The sequence below is a fragment of the Schistocerca americana genome, chromosome 2 (genome assembly GCF_021461395.2).
Source record: "Schistocerca americana isolate TAMUIC-IGC-003095 chromosome 2, iqSchAmer2.1, whole genome shotgun sequence".
In the NCBI taxonomy this organism is placed as follows: domain Eukaryota; kingdom Metazoa; phylum Arthropoda; class Insecta; order Orthoptera; family Acrididae; genus Schistocerca; species Schistocerca americana.
Window position 1 is genome coordinate 1,034,857,922 of NC_060120.1, and position 21,142 is coordinate 1,034,879,063.

At 45.6% G+C, this 21,142-nt stretch overlaps 1 protein-coding gene across 2 annotated transcripts in view; it reads right to left on the reverse strand.

Annotated features, from left to right (window-relative positions):
* LOC124594925 (solute carrier organic anion transporter family member 4A1) overlaps positions 1-21,142 on the reverse strand; it is a 539,939-nt gene that overhangs the window by 73,272 nt on the left and 445,525 nt on the right. For both annotated transcript variants that reach the window (XM_047133418.1, XM_047133417.1), the window contains exon 5: positions 10,420-10,541. In XM_047133418.1, the coding sequence (XP_046989374.1) occupies positions 10,420-10,541 (122 nt within the window). The remainder of the gene's footprint in view (positions 1-10,419; positions 10,542-21,142) is intronic.

The window sequence follows — 21,142 nt, forward strand, 5'->3', positions numbered from 1 at the left end:
TGGTCTAGATAGGAAAACAAGGGAAAGCAGAAAGGTGGAAGGAGTATATAGAGAGTCTATACAACGGCGCTATGTGCTTGAGGGCAAATTATGGAAATGGAAGAGGATGTACACTGCTGGCCACCGTAAATGCAACACCAAGAAAGACAAGAGGTAGCACAACAAAATTTATTTTGTAGATAACATGTTGACCAAGTATCAAATGATTACGTTTACAGACGTCTGTGACATGTGGTTCCTGCCAGAATCAGTAGCCAGAGTAGCCGCCATTGTTGCAGATCACCGCTGCCACACGTCTCGGCATTGAGTCAAAGAGACGTTGCATGTGTTCCTGGGGTACAGCAGCCCAAGCAGCTTCCACACGTTGCCAAAGATCATCTGGTGTGGCAGCTGGGGATGTAATCTGGGTCACCCGTTGAGCAACCATGGACCACATGTTTTCTATCGGCGAAAGATCCGGAGAGCGAGCCGGCCAGGGAAGCACTTCAATCTGGTTATTGACGAAGAACCTTTGGACAATGCGTGCCACGTGTGGTCGCGCATTATCCTGTTGAAATATGGCTGTGGCCGAGAACTGAAGGTAAGGAAGGACAACTGGCTCCAGCACCTCGGATATGTAGCGCCGGCTATTTAAAGTACCGGCAATGCGTACTAGAGGCGTGCGAGAGTAATATCCAATATCGCCCCATACCATAATACCCGGTGCAAGACCAGTGTGGCGGTGCATAATGCAGCTGTCCAGCATACTCTCTCCACGGTGTCTCCACACGCTAATCCGACCATCGTGGTGCTGCAGACAGAAGCGTGCCTCGTCAGTAAAGACAACGTCATTCCATTCTGCCGTCCACATCCGTCTGTCATCACACCATTGGCGACGGAGACGTCTGTGGTTCTGCGTCAATGGTATACGAAGCAATGGACGTCTTGCGGACAGACCACTCTGCTGTAAACGGCGTCGAATGGTACGCGCAGACACTGGATGATGCGTTACAGACGCAATGTGCTGTGCTATGGTTCGGGATGTCACTGAGCGATCCGTCACTGCCATGCGCACAATTTGCCTATCAGCACGTGCAGTGGTGCACCGAGGTGAATGCGATCGACCACGTCGGTCCGTCGTACCCTCCTGCATCCAACGGTCACATATCCGCATTACAGTTGTTTGGTTTCGTCCAACACGACTAGCGATTTCTCTGTATGATAATCCACAATCTCGGTAAGCCACTATCCTTCCTCTGTCGAACTCGGATACTTGATCAAACGATGTTCGCTGTTGTCTACGAGGCATAACTGATCGTCTTGTGAAATAACCACAAGGTAAACACACGTGCCGAACGTACACTCGTCGAAATCGCCAAGCTATGAGGTGGCGCCACAGGCGCGCGTGATGTGCGTCTGCGCTGAAATTCTAATCAGTTGCATATCTCATCGCTGTAAACCCATGGTGTAAATTTCACTTGATTCGGATGCTTCCTTCAGGGTGTTGCATTTACGGTGGCCAGCAGTGTAGATGAAGATGGGAGATATGATACTGCGTGAAGAGTTTGACAGAGCACTGAAAGACCTAAGTCGAAACAAGGCCCCGGGAGTAGACAACATTCCATTAGAACTACTGACAGCCTTCGGAGAGCCGGTCCTGACAAAACTCTACCATCTGGTGAGCCAAGTGTATGAGACAGGCGAAATACCCTCAGACTTCAAGAAGAATATAATAATTCCAATCCCAAAGAAAGCAGGTGTTGACAGATGTGAAAATTACCGAACTATCAGTTTAATAAGACACGGCTGCAAAATATTAACGCGAATTCTTTACAAACGAATGGAAAAACTCGTAGAAGCCGACCTCGGGGAAGATCAGTTTGGATTCTGTAGAAATATTAGAACACATGAGGCAATATTGACCCTACGTCTTATCTTAGAAGCTAGATTAAGAAAAGGCTAACCTACGTTTCTAGCACTTGTAGACTTAGAGAAAGCTTTTGACAATGTTGACTGGAATACTCTATTTCAAATTCTGAAGGTGGCAGGGGTGAAATACACGGACCGAAAGGCTATTTACGATTTGTACAGAAACCACATGGCAGTTATAAGAGTTGAGGGACATGAAAGGGAAGCAGTGGTTGGGAAGGGAGTGAGACAGGGTTGTAGCCTCTCCCCGATGTTACTCACTCTGTATATTGAGCAACCAGTAAAGGAAACAAACGAAAAATTCGGAGTAGGTATTAAAATCCATGGAAAAGAAATAAAAACTTTAAGGTTCGCCGATGACATTGTAATTCTGTCAGAGACAGCAAAGGACTTGGAAGACTAGTTGAACGGAATGGACAGTGTCTTGAAAGGAGAATATAAGATGAACATCAACAAAAACAAAACGAGGATAATGGAATGTAGTCGGGTTAACTCGGCTGATGCTGAGGGAATTAGATTAGGAAATGTGACACTTAAAGTAGTAAAGGAGTTTTGCTATTTGGCGAGCAAAATAACAGATGATGCTCGAAGGAGAGAGGATATAAAATGTAGACTGGCAATGGCAAGGAAAGCGTTTCTGAAGAAGAGGAATTTGTTAACATCGAGTATAGGTTTAAGTGTCAGGAAGTCGTTTCTGAAAGTATTTCTATGGAGTGTAGGCATGTATGGAAGTGTAACGTGGACGATAAATAGTTTAGACACGAAGAGAAGAGAAGCTTTCGAAATGTGCTGCTACAGAAGAATGCTGAAGATTAGATTAGTAGATCACATAACTAATGAAGAGGTATTAAATAGAATTGGACAGAAGAGAAATTTGTGGCACAACTTGACTAAAAGAAGGGTCGGTTGGTAGAGCATATTCTGAGGCATCGGGGTATCACCAATTTGGTATTGGAGGGCAGCGTAGAGGGTAAAAATCGTAGAGGGAGACCAAGAGATGAATACACCAAACAGATTCAGAAGGATGTAGGTTGCAGTAGATACTGGGAGATGAAGAAACTTGCACAGGATAGAGCAGCATGGAGAGCTGCGTCAAACCAGACTCTGGGCTGAAGACCACAACAACAACAACAACAGGGAAACAATCAATCTGATAAGCGCCACTTTAAATAACACAGTGTCAAAGGTCCAGTTCAGAGGCAAACTGTCAGAACCATTTGAAATCTGTACAGCAATGAGACAAGGTGACCTGCACTCTCCATTGCTTTTCAACTGTGTCCTGGAAAAGATAGTCAGAGAGTGGAAAACAACCGTACCGCCAGATTATCGGATTCAACTTGGACACAAAAGAAATGGCCTCAGTGGAAACTGTTTGGCTTTTGCTGATGATCTGGCACTCATTGCAAATAATATTGACGAAACTAACGTTCAAGTGTCCAGCCTACAATCAATTGCTGCTAAGACTGGCCTAAAAATAGCATTTAACCAAACTGAATTATTCACAAACATCAAACACGCTACTCCTCATATTGAAATACGACAAGAGAAAATCAAGCAGTCGAAGAAATTTAAATATCTTGGAGAAATAATTACACCTGACGGTTCAGAAAATGCAGCTGTAGAAAGTATGTATTGTAATCTAGAAGGTGCTTTTCATCTGTGCAAAGACTTATACAAAAGTAAAAGCCTGTCTTTAAGCGTAAAACTATGTCATTATAACGCCGTAACTAGACCGTCACCTTTGTATGCATAAGAATGTTTAAACATGACGAAGAAAGGACCACTACGAAAACCTGAAATAAAAGACCGGAAAATTTTGAGAAAAACCCTTGGCCCTATCAAAGAAAACGGAGAATTCCGCCGAAGACACAACTGTGAATTTTAAGAACATGCAGAAGACATTGTTACCAGCATGAGGAAGCGGAGAAATGTTTTTTGGTCATCTGGAAAGAATGAACCGGCAAAGACTTACTCATCGCATACATTCATCAATTTCAAAAACAAAACCATATCCAAAATGGGCAAGCCATGTTAAAAAGGATTTACACGAAGCTGAAATTTCATTTGAGAACTTTCAGGATCGAGAAGTTTTCAGAGAGAAAGTCAAAATTACTGAAAACCTTATTTCGCTTACTACGCCAGTTCCACGTCCTGCCTGCAAGTGGTCAAAACAGAGAATAGAAGCACAGTCAGCCAAAATGAAAATCTACTGACAAAAGAGGAAAACACAATCAGAGAAGAGATAAAAATCTTGGTGGTCCATAGCAGGCCGAAACGATAGCAAAAATAAATAAATCGATAAATAAATCAGGTCGCGTTTCCAACACGAATTTAAATAATGGCAGCTAGAGTTCTCGGAACTGTTGATGCCTAGTGAAGTTTTTCAGACAGTTAGCAGCTAGTCTTAATGCTGCATGCTGAAATGTCGGTTAGCTCCATGCAGGAGAGGTTTTGTGAGCGTGGCTGCTACGATAGAGTTATTAAACTACCGTCGCCTACCGTAGGCTACAGTACGTAAGAGCAGACTACGGTACTTTTACTGGCAGTTTTGGTCAGTTAAGATAGTATCCGCCTTCCCTGCATGCTGGTTGCGTTGCATACCTATTGGGTGTTACCTTATAACACAATCGCTTTCTTTCGGTATGCACTCAGTGTCATTACTTTCCCGTAAAAACCGGATGCAGTGAACCGTGTAGAAACTGACTGATGATATACAAAGGACCGAGTAACATTCTTCTTCTACTCCTGTATGTTACTTGAACAAACAGCATTTGTAGCAAAACTGAAACTGCCAATGTTTAATTCAGGGTCTATTCGAAAATTGTTGATTTTTAACGTGAAACAGGGGGATGGTGTAGTAAAAATATAGAAGACAATATAATTTATCATACAGCACTAGAAAACGCAACTTTCTCAATAAAAAAGAATCGCAAAACAAAAATACACTCCTGGAAATTGAAATAAGAACACCGTGAATTCATTGTCCCAGGAAGGGGAAACTTTATTGACACATTCCTGGGGTCAGATACATCACATGATCACACTGACAGAACCACAGGCACATAGACACAGGCAACAGAGCATGCACAATGTCGGCACTAGTACAGTGTATATCCACCTTTCGCAGCAATGCAGGCTGCTATTCTCCCATGGAGACGATCGTAGAGATGCTGGATATAGTCCTGTGGAACGGCTTGCCATGCCATTTCCACCTGGCGCCTCAGCTGGACCAGCGTTCGTGCTGGACGTGCAGACCGCGTGAGACGACGCTTCATCCAGTCCCAAACATGCTCAATGGGGGACAGATCCGGAGATCTTGCTGGCCAGGGTAGTTGACTTACACCTTCTAGAGCACGTTGGGTGGCACGGGATACATGCGGACGTGCATTGTCCTATTGGAACAGCAAGTTCCCTTGCCGGTCTAGGAATGGTAGAACGATGGGTTCGATGAAGGTTTCGATGTACCGTGCACTATTCAGTGTCCCCTCGACGATCACCAGTGGTGTACGGCCAGTGTAGGAGATCGCTCCCCACACCATGATGCCTGGTGTTGGCCCTGTGTGCCTCGGTCGTATGCAGTCCTGATTGTGGCGCTCACCTGCACGGCGCCAAACACGCATACGGCCATCATTGGCACCAAGGCAGAAGCGACTCCCATCGCTGAAGACGACCTGTCTCCACTCGTCCCTCCATTCACGCCTGTCGCGACACCACTGGAGGCGGGCTGCACGATGTTGGGGCGTGAGCGGAAGACGGCCTAACAGTGTGCGGGACCGTAGCCCAGCTTCATGGAGACGGTTGCGAATGGTCCTCGCCGATACCCCAGGAGCAACAGTGTCCCTAATTTGCTGGGAAGTGGCGGTGCGGTCCCCTACGGCACTGCGTAGGATCCTACGGTCTTGGCGTGCATCCGTGCGTCGCTGCGGACCGGTCCCAGGTCGACGGGCACGTGCACCTTCCGCCGACCACTGGCGACAACATCGATGTACTGTGGAGACCTCACGCCCCACGTGTTGAGCAATTCGGCGGTACGTCCACCCGGCCTCCCGCATGCCCACTATACGCCCTCGCTCAAAGTCCGTCAACTGCACATACGGTTCACGTCCACGCTGTCGCGGCATGCTACCAGTGTTAAAGACTGCGATGGATCTCCGTATGCCACGGCAAACTGGCTGACACTGACGGCGGCGGTGCACAAATGCTGCGCAGCTAGCGCCATTCGACGGCCAACACCGCGGTTCCTGGTGTGTCCGCTGTGCCGTGCGTGTGATCATTGCTTGTACAGCCCTCTCGCAGGGTCCGGACCAAGTATGGTGGGTCTGACACACCGGTGTCAATGTGTTCTTTTTTCCATTTCCAGGAGTGTATATCAAACATCGCTTCAATACTTTGTTGAACTGATATAAAACATGTTTCTATTACTCATAAACAACTTCCTCATTTATCAGTAATAACAGAAAACTCTTCCCTTTGATAATGGTGAAGAAAGTTGAGTACAAAATAACAACAATAATTATATACATTTGTTTATGTTTGTGCACGTAACTGTACTTGCATAAAAAGTAATTGCTTTAGTTACATAAAAGCGCAGAAGTTATGCGAGCAACTTATTTTGTGCGCTTCTAATCGTTTGTCTAACAAACCACAAAAGAACAAAGAGGAATTGTTGGCTCCCATTTTCTCTCTTACACATTCATAGCTCTGTTCGTTAACTCCACATGATTTTTACGTTTCCTTGGTTAAAACGAAAGGGAATCAACACAGTAGCTGAGACCCCACTATCGAATCCCTGTCTCTATGAACTTCTATTATGCTTCAAGGTGTCATTAATCGACGGTTAATATTAATGTTTCGTTAGTGCAGAAGACAGTTTTTTGTTTCTGTCGAGAGCAGTTCTAATCCGTTACAGGAAAGGTAGTTCTAATCCGTTTTAGGAAAGGCATATCTGTAAATCAATGCGCTACGGAAGTCGCACCATCTAGGGACAGTTTCACGAATGATTACAGTGTGTCAGCAAGCGAAACATGTCCCGTACTTTTCGTTAGGTATTTCCTTCCCTGCCGACGGCATTAGCGGCAGGAAGTGTTATTAGCAAGTTTCTTTTTGTGAGTTTTATTTTCTTATGAATAACTGTAGCATACCACGCGTCTGAAAACAGCACAATATGAATTAACTGTGCAATTTATTACCGGTAACACCGGTTCCCATCAGATCACCAAAGTTAAGCGCTGTCGGGCTGGGCTAGCGCTTGGATGGGTGACCATCCAGTCTGCCGAGTGGTGTTGGCAAGCGAAGTGCACTCAGCCCTCGTGAGGCAAACTGAGGAGCTACTTGATTGAGAAGTAGCGACTCCGGTTTCGGAAACTGACATAAGGTCGGGAGAGCGGTGTGCTGACCACGTGCCCCTCCATATCCGCATCCAGTGACGCCTGTGGCCTGAGGATGACACGGCGGCCGGTCGGTACCGTTAGGCCTTCATGGACTGTTCGGGTGGAGTTTAGTTTTTAGTGCAACTTATTAGGCACTGATTTGGAACATGAGCTTAAAATGAAGGGGTATGAACTAAGCGCCCCGAAACTCGACCTAAACATCAATCTAGAACGAAAACAGTGCAAATCCTGGCACGGACCTAAATATGATTTCAACGGAGCAATAAACTATAGGATCGACGTCACATTTTGCGACACTTCAGCGCAACTAAACGTACTAACTATAACGCCTGTTGGAGCGATTTTTAATGTAGTGCATACTTAAACTGATCTCAGAATCTCTGTCTGACCATGATGTAATCTAACTGTACTCTTCCCGTATCTCACGCCCTTTTCCAAGCACACCTCCTCCTCTTGTTATTACTGAACACACTACTCGCTTTTAGTAGCGAAATTAATTACAGAACTCAAATTAGTCTTTCTCCCCTCACATTCCTAGTACCCATCCCATATTCTGCCGTAACCCTTTCTTCTACTCCTCCCCCTACAATTGCATTCCAGGCCCCATGACTATTGGATTTTCATTTCCCGTTACGTACTGCATTACCCGTTCAACATCCTCACATACTTTCTCTATCTCCTCATCTTCAGCTTGTGAAGTTGACATGTATACTTAAACTATCGCTATCGATGTTGGTTTGCTGTCAGTTCTGGCAAGAACAACCCTACCACTCAACTGTTCACAGTAACTCACTCTCTGCTCCACCTTCCTATTCATAACGAATCCTACTTCCGTTTTACCATTTTGTGCTGCTGTTGATATTACCCTACACTCATCTGACCAGAAATCCTTGTCTTCTTTTCATTTCACTTCACTGACCCCCACTACATGCAGAATGATCCGTTGCATTTGCGTTTTTAGATTTTCTAGCTTCCCTACCACGTTCAAGCTTCTGATATTCCACGCCCCGACTCGTAGACCGTTATCTTTTCGTTGATTATTCAATCTTTTTCTCATGGTCACCTCACTCTTGGCAGTCCTCTCCCGGAGATTCGAATGGGGGACTATTCCGGAATCTTTCGCCAAAGAAGAGATCATCATGACACTTTTTCAATTACAGGCCACATGTCCTGTGGATACACATTATGTGCCTTTACTGCAGTCGTTTCCATTGGCTTCTGTATCCTCATGTCGTAGAGCATTGTTGATTCTTCCGCCTTGATGGGCAGATTCCCACCTAAGGACAAGAGAGTGTCCATTACGTTAATAGATTTTATGAGTTATTTTCATGCTTGCTATTTTTTCAGAGTTGGATGACGTATGTAAACTTCAGTAAAGTTGTTTATTAAAACTAGGTATTTGCATTGTTTGGGTGAGAACTAACTCACGCCAGACAACCTCTCAAAAGAACCTTCCAAAACAACTTCCCAAAGTTAGCTCAAACTGCCTGGTACAACCGCTTCTTGACAGTGTACAGTTGAATTCAAATTGTCCACGTCTTTCCAGTGTGACACGCCATTGTACAGCAATGGAAGCTGTATTGCTGCATTCGTAATTCTATGGCTGTAACTTCAGCTGTGTTTTACACCGTGATTTTCGTGAGGGTCCCGGTTCCTGGAGTGGAGAACTTTTGTATCTTGAAATTTCTCAGTTTTTTCGTCTCTTCTATCGCAGAGAATGTTACCTCCTGTTTCTTCCAACTCTTGCCGCCCCTCCCTCCCCCCCCCCCCCCCCCAACACACACACACCTGCGAGCGCCTATGCCTACCGAGAGAAGTTCCCACTTCCCGAATTGACTTTCAAGGTCCAGGTGTCGTGACCATCTGTCAGTTGTGGGGTAAGAAACCTGACAGTATACCAGCTCACACAGCAGCGAAAACGGTTATTCTGAATGAATACGGGACAGTCAAATGGAAACCTGTCTGTATACCAGCTTCGAAACCATAGAATGCTCCCATTCAAAAGTAATCACCACACGCGTTAAGACATTTATCCCTCTGGGAGACGAGAATCGCACCCACTCTTGCACCTCCTCGTCCCACTGAAGCCGACGTCAACGGTGAAAGATCTGTACTGTACGGAGGACGTTGCACCTATTTCTCAGCCAAATCGCTGAAATACAGCCTTCGCCCAGTTAGCAGTGTATGTGCACGCGTTATAGTACAACTGGACGATTCCGTCCGACAGTATTCCTGGACACTTTGACTTCATGGCACGCTGCAGTTTCTGCAAAAGTGTCTTGGTACCGCTGCGCACTGATTGTGGTTCCACTCTCGAGGAACCCATCCAGAGGGGCCCTGTAGTCGAAGAATAAGGTTATCATGAAATTACGTGATGCCACAATATCGATCCCAAGGAAGTGGTAAAGCCTACAGTGGAAACAGCCCACCTCTCCCCTGCCAAAGAAATCCAAAGCTCTTCACACACCTTCCGGTAAGGTCATGATTACCTCCTTCGACTGCAGGGGCCCTCCGGTCGCATTCTTCGCCAGTGAACCAAAATCAATGTGCAGCGCACTATGAAGACACTTTGCAGAAACTGCGTCACGCCATAAAGTCAAAACGCCCAGGAAATGTTTTCGGACGGGATCATCCGATGATGATGCCCAACCAGACACTGTCAGTCGGACGAAGCAATCTGGTTGAGAAACACCGCGACATCCTCCGCACAGCCCGAATCCTTCACCGCGTGATTTTCACAACTTTGGTGACCTGAAGAAAGACATGCATGGACGTAGGTTTCAGTCGGGCGAGGTGGTGCGGTTGTGGATCCCTCACAGACCGACCGCGTTCTACGAAACAGCGAGTGATCGTCTCTTCTCCCAATGGGATACATATCTTAATGCATATTGTGATTACTTCTGAATGGAACAGTCCCATGGTTCCGTTCTGGTGGGTGTTTGGTTGTCATTTGACTGCCCCTCATATAACTAATCAGGACTCGCAATGTGGTACACACGCCACAGAGGTTCCAGTCTCGTAATGTCCGAAATGTTCACTGTCTTCATTAGACGTATTCAAACTGGTTCCTTACTGAGAAGTGCTTTTCGTGCGTGGAGTCCAACGGGTAAGACCGACTTACCTGGTAGGGCCGGTGGGAAGGCGAGCAGCGGCACGGCGAGGGCGAGGCAGACGAAGGCGGCGAGCACGAAGCCGATCCACCAGGCGCCCACCCACACGTTGCTGTCCTGCGTCAGGCCCATCCTGCAACAACAGCCACACGGCAACCATGTCAGTAGCGCTCCAGTTAACTCCTGCTGCTCCGCCAACGTGCCAGTAGACTGAGGTGTGACACAAAATGACACAGTAACAATACGCACAAAACAACAAAGGAAAACTTAGTTGGTGGCAATTGAATAGTCTCGTGCTTGTTCAAATGGTTCAAATGGCTCTGAGCACTATGGGACTTAACTACTGTGGTCATCGGTCCCCTAGAACTTAGAACTACTTTAACCTAACTAACCTAAGGACATCACACACATCCATGCCCGAGGCAGGATTCGAACCTGCGACCGTAGCAGTCGCGCGGTTCCGGACTGCGCGCCTAGAACCGCTAGACCACCGCAGCCGGCCTCGTGCTTGTGCCAGTGGAAGTCACAATAACGAAAGTTTTTTAAGTATACAAAGTCAATCCCAGAAAAAGGTCTGCTATTTCTTCAGGAACGTAGAAAAACTGTTAAGGCCCAGTTCTCATTCAAAGTGGTCGAAGATTCGATTTTTTAATTCCATTTCTTGAAGGGTGTATGTTTCTAGAATGTTGATAGGAAAAGGAATTTTTAATCAGTGCGCTAAAAACGTTTCTACAGCCCATTGTTCGAAGCAGTGTCACGGCCGCTGTGACACGCTCTCAGCCGGAAACGCCCATCTCAGAAAACTTGTTGTGCCTTAACGCACGTTCACAAAATGGTCTATAATCCAGTACTCATGCAAACATATTCGTCGAAAAAGATGGCGAACAACGTTTGCAAGCTGCCGAACGCAGCATGTTCAGCTCATCCAGGTCGGCCTTTCTCTCCCAGAAGAACGAGAGAGTTGCTCTCCGGGTACAGTTCGAGTTACAGGAAAGGTTGATATAGGTCCTGGAGTTGCAGACTAAACGTAAGTAAAATACTTTTTTTGGTCGAAACTGGCCAAAAAATAACTTTTGGTCCAGCACAATGGACTGGCCATTTTGGACTTTGGATTTTGCAAATCTGACTTCAGATTTGTGTTCAGCGACGTCAAAAATATCTAACAACCTGTAGTTTTTATGCAAATTGAACTAATAATACATTTAAATGCTTAGGAAAAACTTTAAACAGATGTTTCTCCACAAACGAGTTTTCAAAACTGCGTGCTGCATAAAATAAAAACTGTTCAACCTATTAACTTGTAATTTTGAGCCGGCCGCGGTGGTCCAGCGGTTCTAGGCGCGCAGACTGGAACCACCCGACTGCTACGGTCGCAGGTTCGAATCCTGCCTCGGGCATGGATGTGTGTGATGTCCTTAGGTTAGTTAGGTTTAAGTAGTTCTAAGTTCTAGGGGACTGATGACCACAGTAGTTAAGTCCCATAGTGCTCAGAGCCATTTGAACCATTTTTTTGTAATTTTGACCGCCAAAAAGTAAACACTTCTATTGGGTGCCTATACCTGTAATATTTGAAATTTGTTGCTAATAACTATTTTTTTGTAAAGCCATAAAGAGTGAAACAAACTCCCAAAAATCGAACTCAAAAGTTGGATTTAGCACCACATCGTTAAATACAAGCTTATTTCTTTGTGGTTAGGTATAAGCTCCCATCAATGTTAATGTAGTATCGACTGATGTTATCCACATTTTATTTCAGATAACTCCTGAGGGGATATACTGCACGCAATCTGCATTTCAAACTCGCAGGCCCTTGATCAAATCATGATTACAGGCGCCATTTTGTTTTTTGTATTGATAATCTAAAATAAAGTTCAAAATATGCTCAGTCATAATCCCCAAAACGGATCCTTTTAACTGTCTCAAAAAATATTTCTGAACTTTGCGTATTTTTTGCCCATTTGAAATCAGAACTCGGCCTTAATACGGTTGTGTGATTATAGGTTTTCCCGGCCACAGAAGTCTTGAAAACTTCTCGGGTATGCAGCAGTGTGTCATCATCCAAAAGTTACGGTATTTCGGCAAGCCGATTTCTTGTCATCTTGATGACTGATTGATATCTGCTGGATGCTGACTTTATATCCTCTCCTTCACTTCCGCCGTGTCCAGTCAGCCGCGGACCTGATGCAGTGGTGGGGAAAGACGTCGGGCGTCGATCCAAGGTCCTCAGTAGCGCAGCGGCCGGCGCCGGATGCGTATCTCTGCTGGCTTGGCGACAATGTTTCTTCGTCGAATTCCAGAAGGTCTTGGATTGTTGCAACAACTTGAGATCGTCATAATTCATGGTATGTCTGTGCCATATGCAGCGCTCTGCTACAGCGGGTTTTGTCAGTTTGACGTTGTCAATGTGGCGTTTACGCTCAGTGCAACCTGCACCGTCCGAATAATCTGGAATATGTAAAATTTTCCACATTGCTGGTGGGCGGAACCCGCAGTTGACTTTGTGTTTTCGGAGTATTCTTCTGATTTTTGCTGACGTGTTCCTAACATATCGAATAATCACCGTGGCAATCGCTTTATCTTCGTCTTATCTCTTTCATTCTCGAGGAGGGTCTAGAGGTCCGACTGCAAGATGGGTTCATAAATAAGGACAGCAGTTATCAACTAAACAAGGCCTAGGACCCAGCCTTGAGCATGACCAAGTCACATTGGCAAACTACGTGGAGGTCCACTCCTGTCGTGACAACTGAAAAGGACCAAGAAGCACTGTCGCCACGCCAGCAGAAATCAGCGCAAGCTTCGCTAATGGAGACTGTGCATCGACTCCCGAAGTTGCTCTTCCCCCACCACCGCACCAGTTCCGCGCCAAGAGGGGGCCGGCTGGAGACAGCGGGAGGTGGGAGGGAGTGAGGCGAGAAGTCAGATATTACTCACTCGACAGCTATCAGAAACACCTGAAGAACGCAAGGAGTCGACGTGACGAAATATCATGCAGAATACCCGAGAACTTTTCAATGTTAATACACTACTGGCCATTACAATTGCTACACCACGAAGATGACGTGCTACAGACGCGAAATTTAACCGACAGGAAGAAGATGCTGTGATATGCAAATGATTACCTTTTCAGAGTATTCACACAAGGTTGGCGCCGGTGGCGGCACCTACAACGTGCTGACATGAGGAAAGTTTCCAACAGATTTCTCATACACAAACAGCAGTTGACCGACGTTTCCTGGTGACACGTTGTTGTGATGCCTCGTGTAAGGAGGAGAAATGCGTACCATCACCTTTCCGACTTTGGTAAAGGTCGGATTGTAGCCTGTCGCGAATGTGGTTTATCATATAGCGACAGTGCTGCTCGCGTTGGTCGACATCCAATGACTGTTAGCAGAATACGGAATCGGTGGGTTCAGGAGGGTAATACGGAACGCCGTGCTGGATCCCAACGGCCTCGTACCACTAGCAGTCGAGATGACAGGCATCTTATCCGCATGGCTGTAACGGATCGTGCAGCCACGTCTCGATCGCTGAGTCAACAGACGGGCACGTTTGCAAGACAACAACCATCCGCACGAACAGTTCGACGACGTTTGCAGCAGCATGGACAATCAGCTCGGATACCATGGCTGCGGTTACCCTTGACGCTGCGTCACAGACAGGAGCGCTTGCGATGGTGTACTCAACGACGAACCTGGGTGCACGAATGGCAAAACGTCATTTTTCGGATGAATCCAGGTTCTGTTTACAGCATCATGATGGTCGCATCCGTGTTTGGCGACATCGCGGTGAACGCACATTGGAAGCGTGTATTCGTCATCGCCATACTGCGTATCAGTCATCGCCATACTGCGTATCACTCGGCATGATGGTATGCGGTGCCATTGGTTACACGTCTCGGTCACCTCTTGTTCGCATTGACGACACTTTGAACAGTGGACGTTACATTTCAGATGTGTTACGACCCGTGACTCTATCCTTCATTCCATCCCTGCGAAACCCTACATTTCAGCAGGATAATGCACGACCGCATGTTGCAGGTCCTGTACGGGCCTTTCTGGATACAGAAAATGATCGACTGCTGCCCTGGCGAGCACATTCCCCAGATTTGTCACCAACTGAAAACGTCTGGTCAATGGTGGCTGAGCAACTGGCTCGTCACAATACGGCAGTCACTACTCTTGACGAACTGTGGTATCATGTTGAAGCTGCATGGGCAGCTGTACCTGCACACGCCATCCAAGCTCTGTTTGACTCAATGCGCAGAGGTGGTTGTTCTGGGTACTGATCTCTCAGGATCTAAGCACCTAAATTGCGTGAAAATTTAATCATGTCAGTTCTAGTATAATATATTTGTCCAATGAATACCCGTTTATCATCTGCTTTTCTTCTTGGTGTAGCAATTTTAATAGCCAGTAGTGTACTTTTTTGAGTGGCGCTTCCTGTACTCCCTAATTAGCACACACACGCTCCGCTCGGATTCTGAGTCTAGCCTTGGCAGCCAATAAAAATGGAGCTCCGTTGAAAACTACAGCCAAGTGCGAAGTTCTCCCAGTTATTCGGTTTTTTAACGCAAAAAACCTTAAACGGACTGTAATTCATTGCCAGTTGAGGAAGTAAACGGTCGGTGGTGTCTGGATGTCAAAACGTTCGCGAGTACTGTGAAGAGTTTACAGCCGGTCGTACTGAAATTCACGACGAAGAAAGGAGCCAGGCAGTCAATTTCCGATGGCACAGCTGCGAAAGTTGAGAAAATCACGCGTTAAGATCGGAGGAGCACTCTGGATGCTCTCTGCATTTTGGCTCATGAACTTACACGAAACACTATCCACAGGATTTTAACGGAAATGGTGGAACATCGGGAGGCGTGTGTAAGATGGATACCGCATATACTGACCACAAACGGCAATGACTTGATTGTTCCTCGAATCGCTTTACCGCTATGCGGACGAAGAGGACAACTTCTTGGACTCGACTGTCACGGGTGACGAAACCTGGACATGCCGCTCTACACCTGAGACAAAACAACAGTCATGCGAGCAGCGGCATCCCTGTGCGCCCAAACCGCGAAAGACATGTTAAAGCCAAGGCAACTGTGTAACTGCGTTTTGGGACTGCAAGGGGGTACTGTAGGTCTACTTTTTACCTGCTGGGACAACATCAAACGCTGACGGGTAATGTGGAACACGGCCATGAAGCATGTAAGGAATGTTAAATGAATGAATTGTTTTAGAGCTTCCAAAGAATATGGCATCCCATACTGAACACTGAAATCCTGTCTGGTGAAGAACGATGAAAACATGCATGCAATGGGCTCACAAAGTAAGCAATATTATATTGATTATAATGTTATCCTTAATTATGGACCAAAATAAGTATAGTTTTAGCCGTAGAATTGTACTGAATTACAAGTTAACGATTCAAAGGCAAATATTTGAAAAAAATTAAAGCAGTCTAGATGGCGAGCACATTTGTTCAAAGGTGACCAATTCGATTACTACACGATCATTCTCAGACTTAGCTGTAATATAATACAGGATATGAATTAGGGGAATACACTAACAGAACTTAAAATTGGCTATAGAATTACAAAACGCAGATGTACCCATTTTGAAGAACAATGGCTATGAATGGAGCAGGAGCCGCTGAATGACAGTAATCAACTGCTGGAGAGAACAGTACAGCTATTTCTTAAATAGTGGAGGCTTCTATTTCCGAAACTGAATGTCCCGTTCGTCTAGCCCCAATTATCATTCCCCGTTCAAAGTCTACGCGATACTACTGCTATCTGTATATGCGCGTATCGCTATCCCACAACTTTCGTCCCCTCAGTGTGTACTGACCTCTGTTTACGTAGTATGTGATACACAGCAGGACCAAGACGAAAAATTTTTGTGAAATCTTATGGGACTTAACTGCTAAGGTCATCAGTCCCTAAGCTTACACACTACTTAACCTAAATTATCCTAAGGACAAACACACACACATGCCCGAGGGAGGACTCGAACCTCCGCCGGGACCAGCCGCACAGTCCATGACTGCAGCGCCCCTGACCGCTCGGCTAATCCCGCGCGGCGAGCAAGACAATGCAGAGAAGATTTCAGTGGATGGAGTGTCTCAGAGTAGCCTTCAGTTCCCTTTGTTACAGCTTTCAGTAGTTATGTAAGTTACTTTAGGCAAACGAAACAGGGATAACTGAGACATAATGCGGTTGGTGGTACGACGGAAGCAGGATGTACGTGTAATTCTTCGAAACATCAGGAAGACCACCATGTCGTTATCTTTAGATCTGCAGATGACAACACATTTATCGTCTCCAGGATATTGCGCATTCAAGCCAACATACAAATTTTTCATGCCTACTTGGTAATAGTAATGAATTAAATACGAGGTCTGTTCAAAAAATTCCGGAACATTCGTAATTTCGCACCAATTGGAGCGGAATGCGGTTTGCATCCCTGTACACGCCTATGTGTAATGTGTAACTGCCAGAACTTTTATTGTTGTGCGACTGTTAGTTACTGTTGAATGCTGTATTGAACAGAACGTTGTGTCGCACAGTTTGCGAATTTCGAGAAGGCACAGTTTGAGGAGCAACGCATCTACACTAACTTTTGCGTGAAACTCAAAGAAACCTCTACAGGACACATCAAATAGTGTAGGAAGCCTAAGGTGTTGAGTGCTTAAGCCGTACTCGGTGTTACGAATGGCTCACACGGTTTAAAAATGGCCGAATGGAAGTTAAAGATGACCCCCGTTCAAGATGCCCTTCGACGTCTACCGACGACGATCATGCCAGGAACGTCAACGAAACTGTGCGTGCCATTCGAAGACTGACCGTGCGAGAGATTACAGAAGATCATAACCCTTCAGTTGGATCATGTCACGAAATCCTGACAAAGCATCTTGGAATGCATCGTGTTGGCGCCGAGTTCGTCCCACGGCTCGTGAGTCAAAACCAGAAAGACCTTTGCCTTTCAGTGTGTGGAAAGCTTTTGGAGCGCGCAAATGAGAACCAGACGTTCCTTACGAGAATCACAACCTTGCATCACGATAACGCAACCGCACATTCATCCCTGTTGGTGCGTGACTATTGCACAAAAAATTGAAATCACTGTTGTAGACACTTGTGAGAAGCGACACTTGTGAGAAACTGGAATGTGGCGACACTTGGCAAGAAATCCGGAATGCTAAAGCCCGTCTCACACGGAGCAAGATTCGCTGTAAGTTTCCTTGCTGGCTCGCGCGGCGGCTACCTTGCGGGCTCCGTCGTCTGCTAGCGGGCTACCTTGGTGGGAACCTCGTAAGATTTCCAGGATAGGTCCGGTGCTATTTTTCTTGCAAGGATCCCTGCGTGCTACCTGCGTTGGCCAATCATGAGGCGTTTCGTTTGTGACGTCAGACGCGGAAAGCTTGGGCGGGAAGCCTTTGTTGATAGTCGCTTTTCTGCTGTTGTGAGGTGCGGTAGGAAGTTCTTATAATTATTAAATAATGGTATCGCAGTGGTCCAAGGAAGCGATTGAAGCATTGATATGTAATAATAGGGAAGAACAGTGTCTGTACGTCGTGAAAAGCGCGAACTACGTATTATAATAAACACTTGCGTGCAGAGGCTCTCGAAAGAGTTGCAAATACCAATACATCCATTCGTATAAAATTTGCAAAGGATATACGATCTTCTATCCTATAAAATAAAGTCGTATATAACAGTCATTATTGGTATATTTATAAAATCAAACAGTAATGAAATGGTGATACTTTTCAAACAAAAGTAGGTGTTATGCGAATTAACCTCAACTCTTTATGAAGCATGGAGACCACACCTTTTCCAGCGTTTCTCCTCTTAATCCAGTTTTTCGTCCATTCTTTCTTTCTTCTTCTCTCATTAGCATGCATTTCTGCATCGTTTAGCACCAAAACAGCTAATAACGCCAGTTTGCTCTGAACATCTGTACCTGAAGCAGCCATCTTCGTTCGATACAACATGCAGCCGATCGCAACACAACTAGCTGCCGATCTTGCACCGTGGGAGAGCTTCGGCATGGAAGATAGCCGGCTCCTTTGCCTGCAAGCCGGCAGGCATGCACGCCATCTCGCCAACTTGCGGCGAACCTTGCTCCGTGTGAGACGGGCTTAAGGGACCGGCACAAGGTGTGTTACCTGCTGGGGCAGCCACTACCTGCTGCCGCTTGGTGGGACAGCGCTCGGCTTGTGCCGGCCCGGGCAACTGCCGAGGCACATTCACACTCCTCCAGTGCAGCCAGGGTTACATTTTTTTTTGGGCAAGGAAGAGTAGCCTTAGTCAAAATAGAAATCGGAGCTGATTTTGCCCCCACGATATGTCAACCACTAGTTGCAGCACAGTTATGCGTAAGACCTTTTTCATTGGAATTTTTGTTCTGATTAATCTTACATAGGGCATAATTTTCCCTCAACCTCATACTTAACGATGTATTTTACAGAAACTACAGAAACCGAAAATGTTTTCCATCTTTCAACCCCTCACCCAAAATTTGATATGATAGGAGTGGAAACCTTTTACCATATGTTAAGAGGAGCCAATTAAAGAATTTGGTTCTCGGTAGAAACTTTTTCTTTAATTATTTCGAAATAAACCTTAATTTTTCCGTACGACGCAGGAAAGTGTACTGAGCGCTAATGTGAGTCCTGCTAGCAATTAGCGTTAAGGAATGCAGTTTATGTATTGAAACAAGATGCATTCATCGTCCACTCAAACAGGCATTGTTTCTAAAATTCTCTACACAATAATGCTGATTGTGATTGTTAGAAAGGCTATGACTTTTCAGACCTCATTAGTCAATCTTTTACAATTTGCAAGAGACATTTAGCCGACTTTGTGTCGTTTCTAGGGAACACCACGAGGAAGTAGTCTCTCTTCGTCCAGCATTATATTTATTTACAATATTTACAGGATGATTATTTATTTACAATTCTTACAATAGGGCTACAGGCGTGAATTGAACCCCTTTTCAATATTTACAAGTGTTGCTGTAGCTTCAGTCATTTCGTTTTCATTGTAATTTCTGTGCATATGCCACGCAAGAAAGAAATGATTTTATATTGCCGTCAACTTGGAGTCTTTCTTCTTTTCCCACCTAGATTTAAAACTAGTCGGTGCCCATGATATTCTGCATCTTCTCTGAGACTTTTTACTAAGGAGTAAAAATTTGGATGAACCTTCGAAATTAATGTATTTATCCTCCAATTCCATCCTTATAAAACATTGTTGGTGCGGTGACGCCTTCCTGCGCAGTTCCATATGTCTCTTGGCATGTCTTCATTATCGCCGGCCGAAGTGGCCGAGCGGTTCTAGGCGCTACAGTCTGGAACCGTGCGACCGCTACGGTCGCAGGTTCGAATCCTGCCTCGGGCATCGATGTGTGTGATGTCCTTAGGTTAGTTAGGTTTAAGTAGTTCTAAGTTCTAGGGGACTGATGACCACAGCAGTTGAGTCCCACAGTGCTCAGAGCCATTTGTCTTCATTATCCAGCCATTGTTCAACAAAATAGTCGTAAAAATCCTGCAGTTTTTCATTATCTGGCGTGCTCTCCTGAATTCATAGCCACCCTTCATCTAACATGTCCAGGGGAATGTGGGCCAAAGCGGAACACCATCTTATGTGAAAACGAATTTCTTCGTTTTTCTTGTAGGCAGCAACAAGGCCGCAATTCTGCACTTCCCTCCACAACCACTGATTGAAATGGCAGTTGCAGGTATTAATCTTTGCATCAGGAAACAAATGTGTTACTGATTGGATGACTGCAGCTTCAAAATCCATCATGGTAGCTGTAGGATTCCATCCAGGTACGTTGCTCTCAGCAGCTGTGGAAAAGCGATCGTACGTTTCTCACTTTTTATTGGGTAGCAAGGCGTACACGGTTGGAACTGTATTTGTTTCCTCCTCACAACTAGAAATATCGGTATGAACAATAAACAACTGTCCAAACTCCTTGCTGGACCTTTTGAACGTTCCATCGACAAAGAACGAATTGCAGTCTATTAAACAGGATTTTCCCCTTTCGCTGGCGAACACCAATATCCTATCATGTGGTCCTCTGTCGTCATCTGTAAGTAAAAATTTGCTCCCATCATTCTTCAGCAAATGATGTTCTTGCAGAAATATTCCTGCAGTATCGGTAGGATCTTGTGTAGATCCCATGCTTTTTGCCTGATGCGTTGCAGCGATCGTTGTGCACTCCTGTGTGACGGCAGTGATGTGACGATGCAGTACTGAACTGCGGTGTGCTACCTGTTTGGTGTCCCTGTAGACCACCCGCTACCTGTTCGGCCGGATCTCCTCACAAATGTCGCTCCTCACAACTGTCGCTCCTCACAAGTGTCGCAACCCCGCCTCATCCCCCATACTCTCCAGACCTGGCCCCTGCGGACTTTTTTTTCATTTCCAAAGTTGAAAACCACAGTGAAAGAAAGGATATTTGCAACAATAGACGAGATAAAAGAAAATTCGCAGACGGCGCTTCGCGCGATCCAATACGGGGCGTACCAAGACCTCTCGGAAGTGGAAACGGTGTTGGGAGTGGTGTATCAATTGCGGAGGATAGTATTTCGAAGGAGGCCATGCGCAATTTTGTGGACAAAGTTCCCGAATTTTCTGAACATACCTCGTATCCTTGATGTGTAACTGCCAAGTAACATAGATCGATGAAACTTTTATCATATATAGGAAGAACTGACACAGAAGAGTACAGAAGCCTT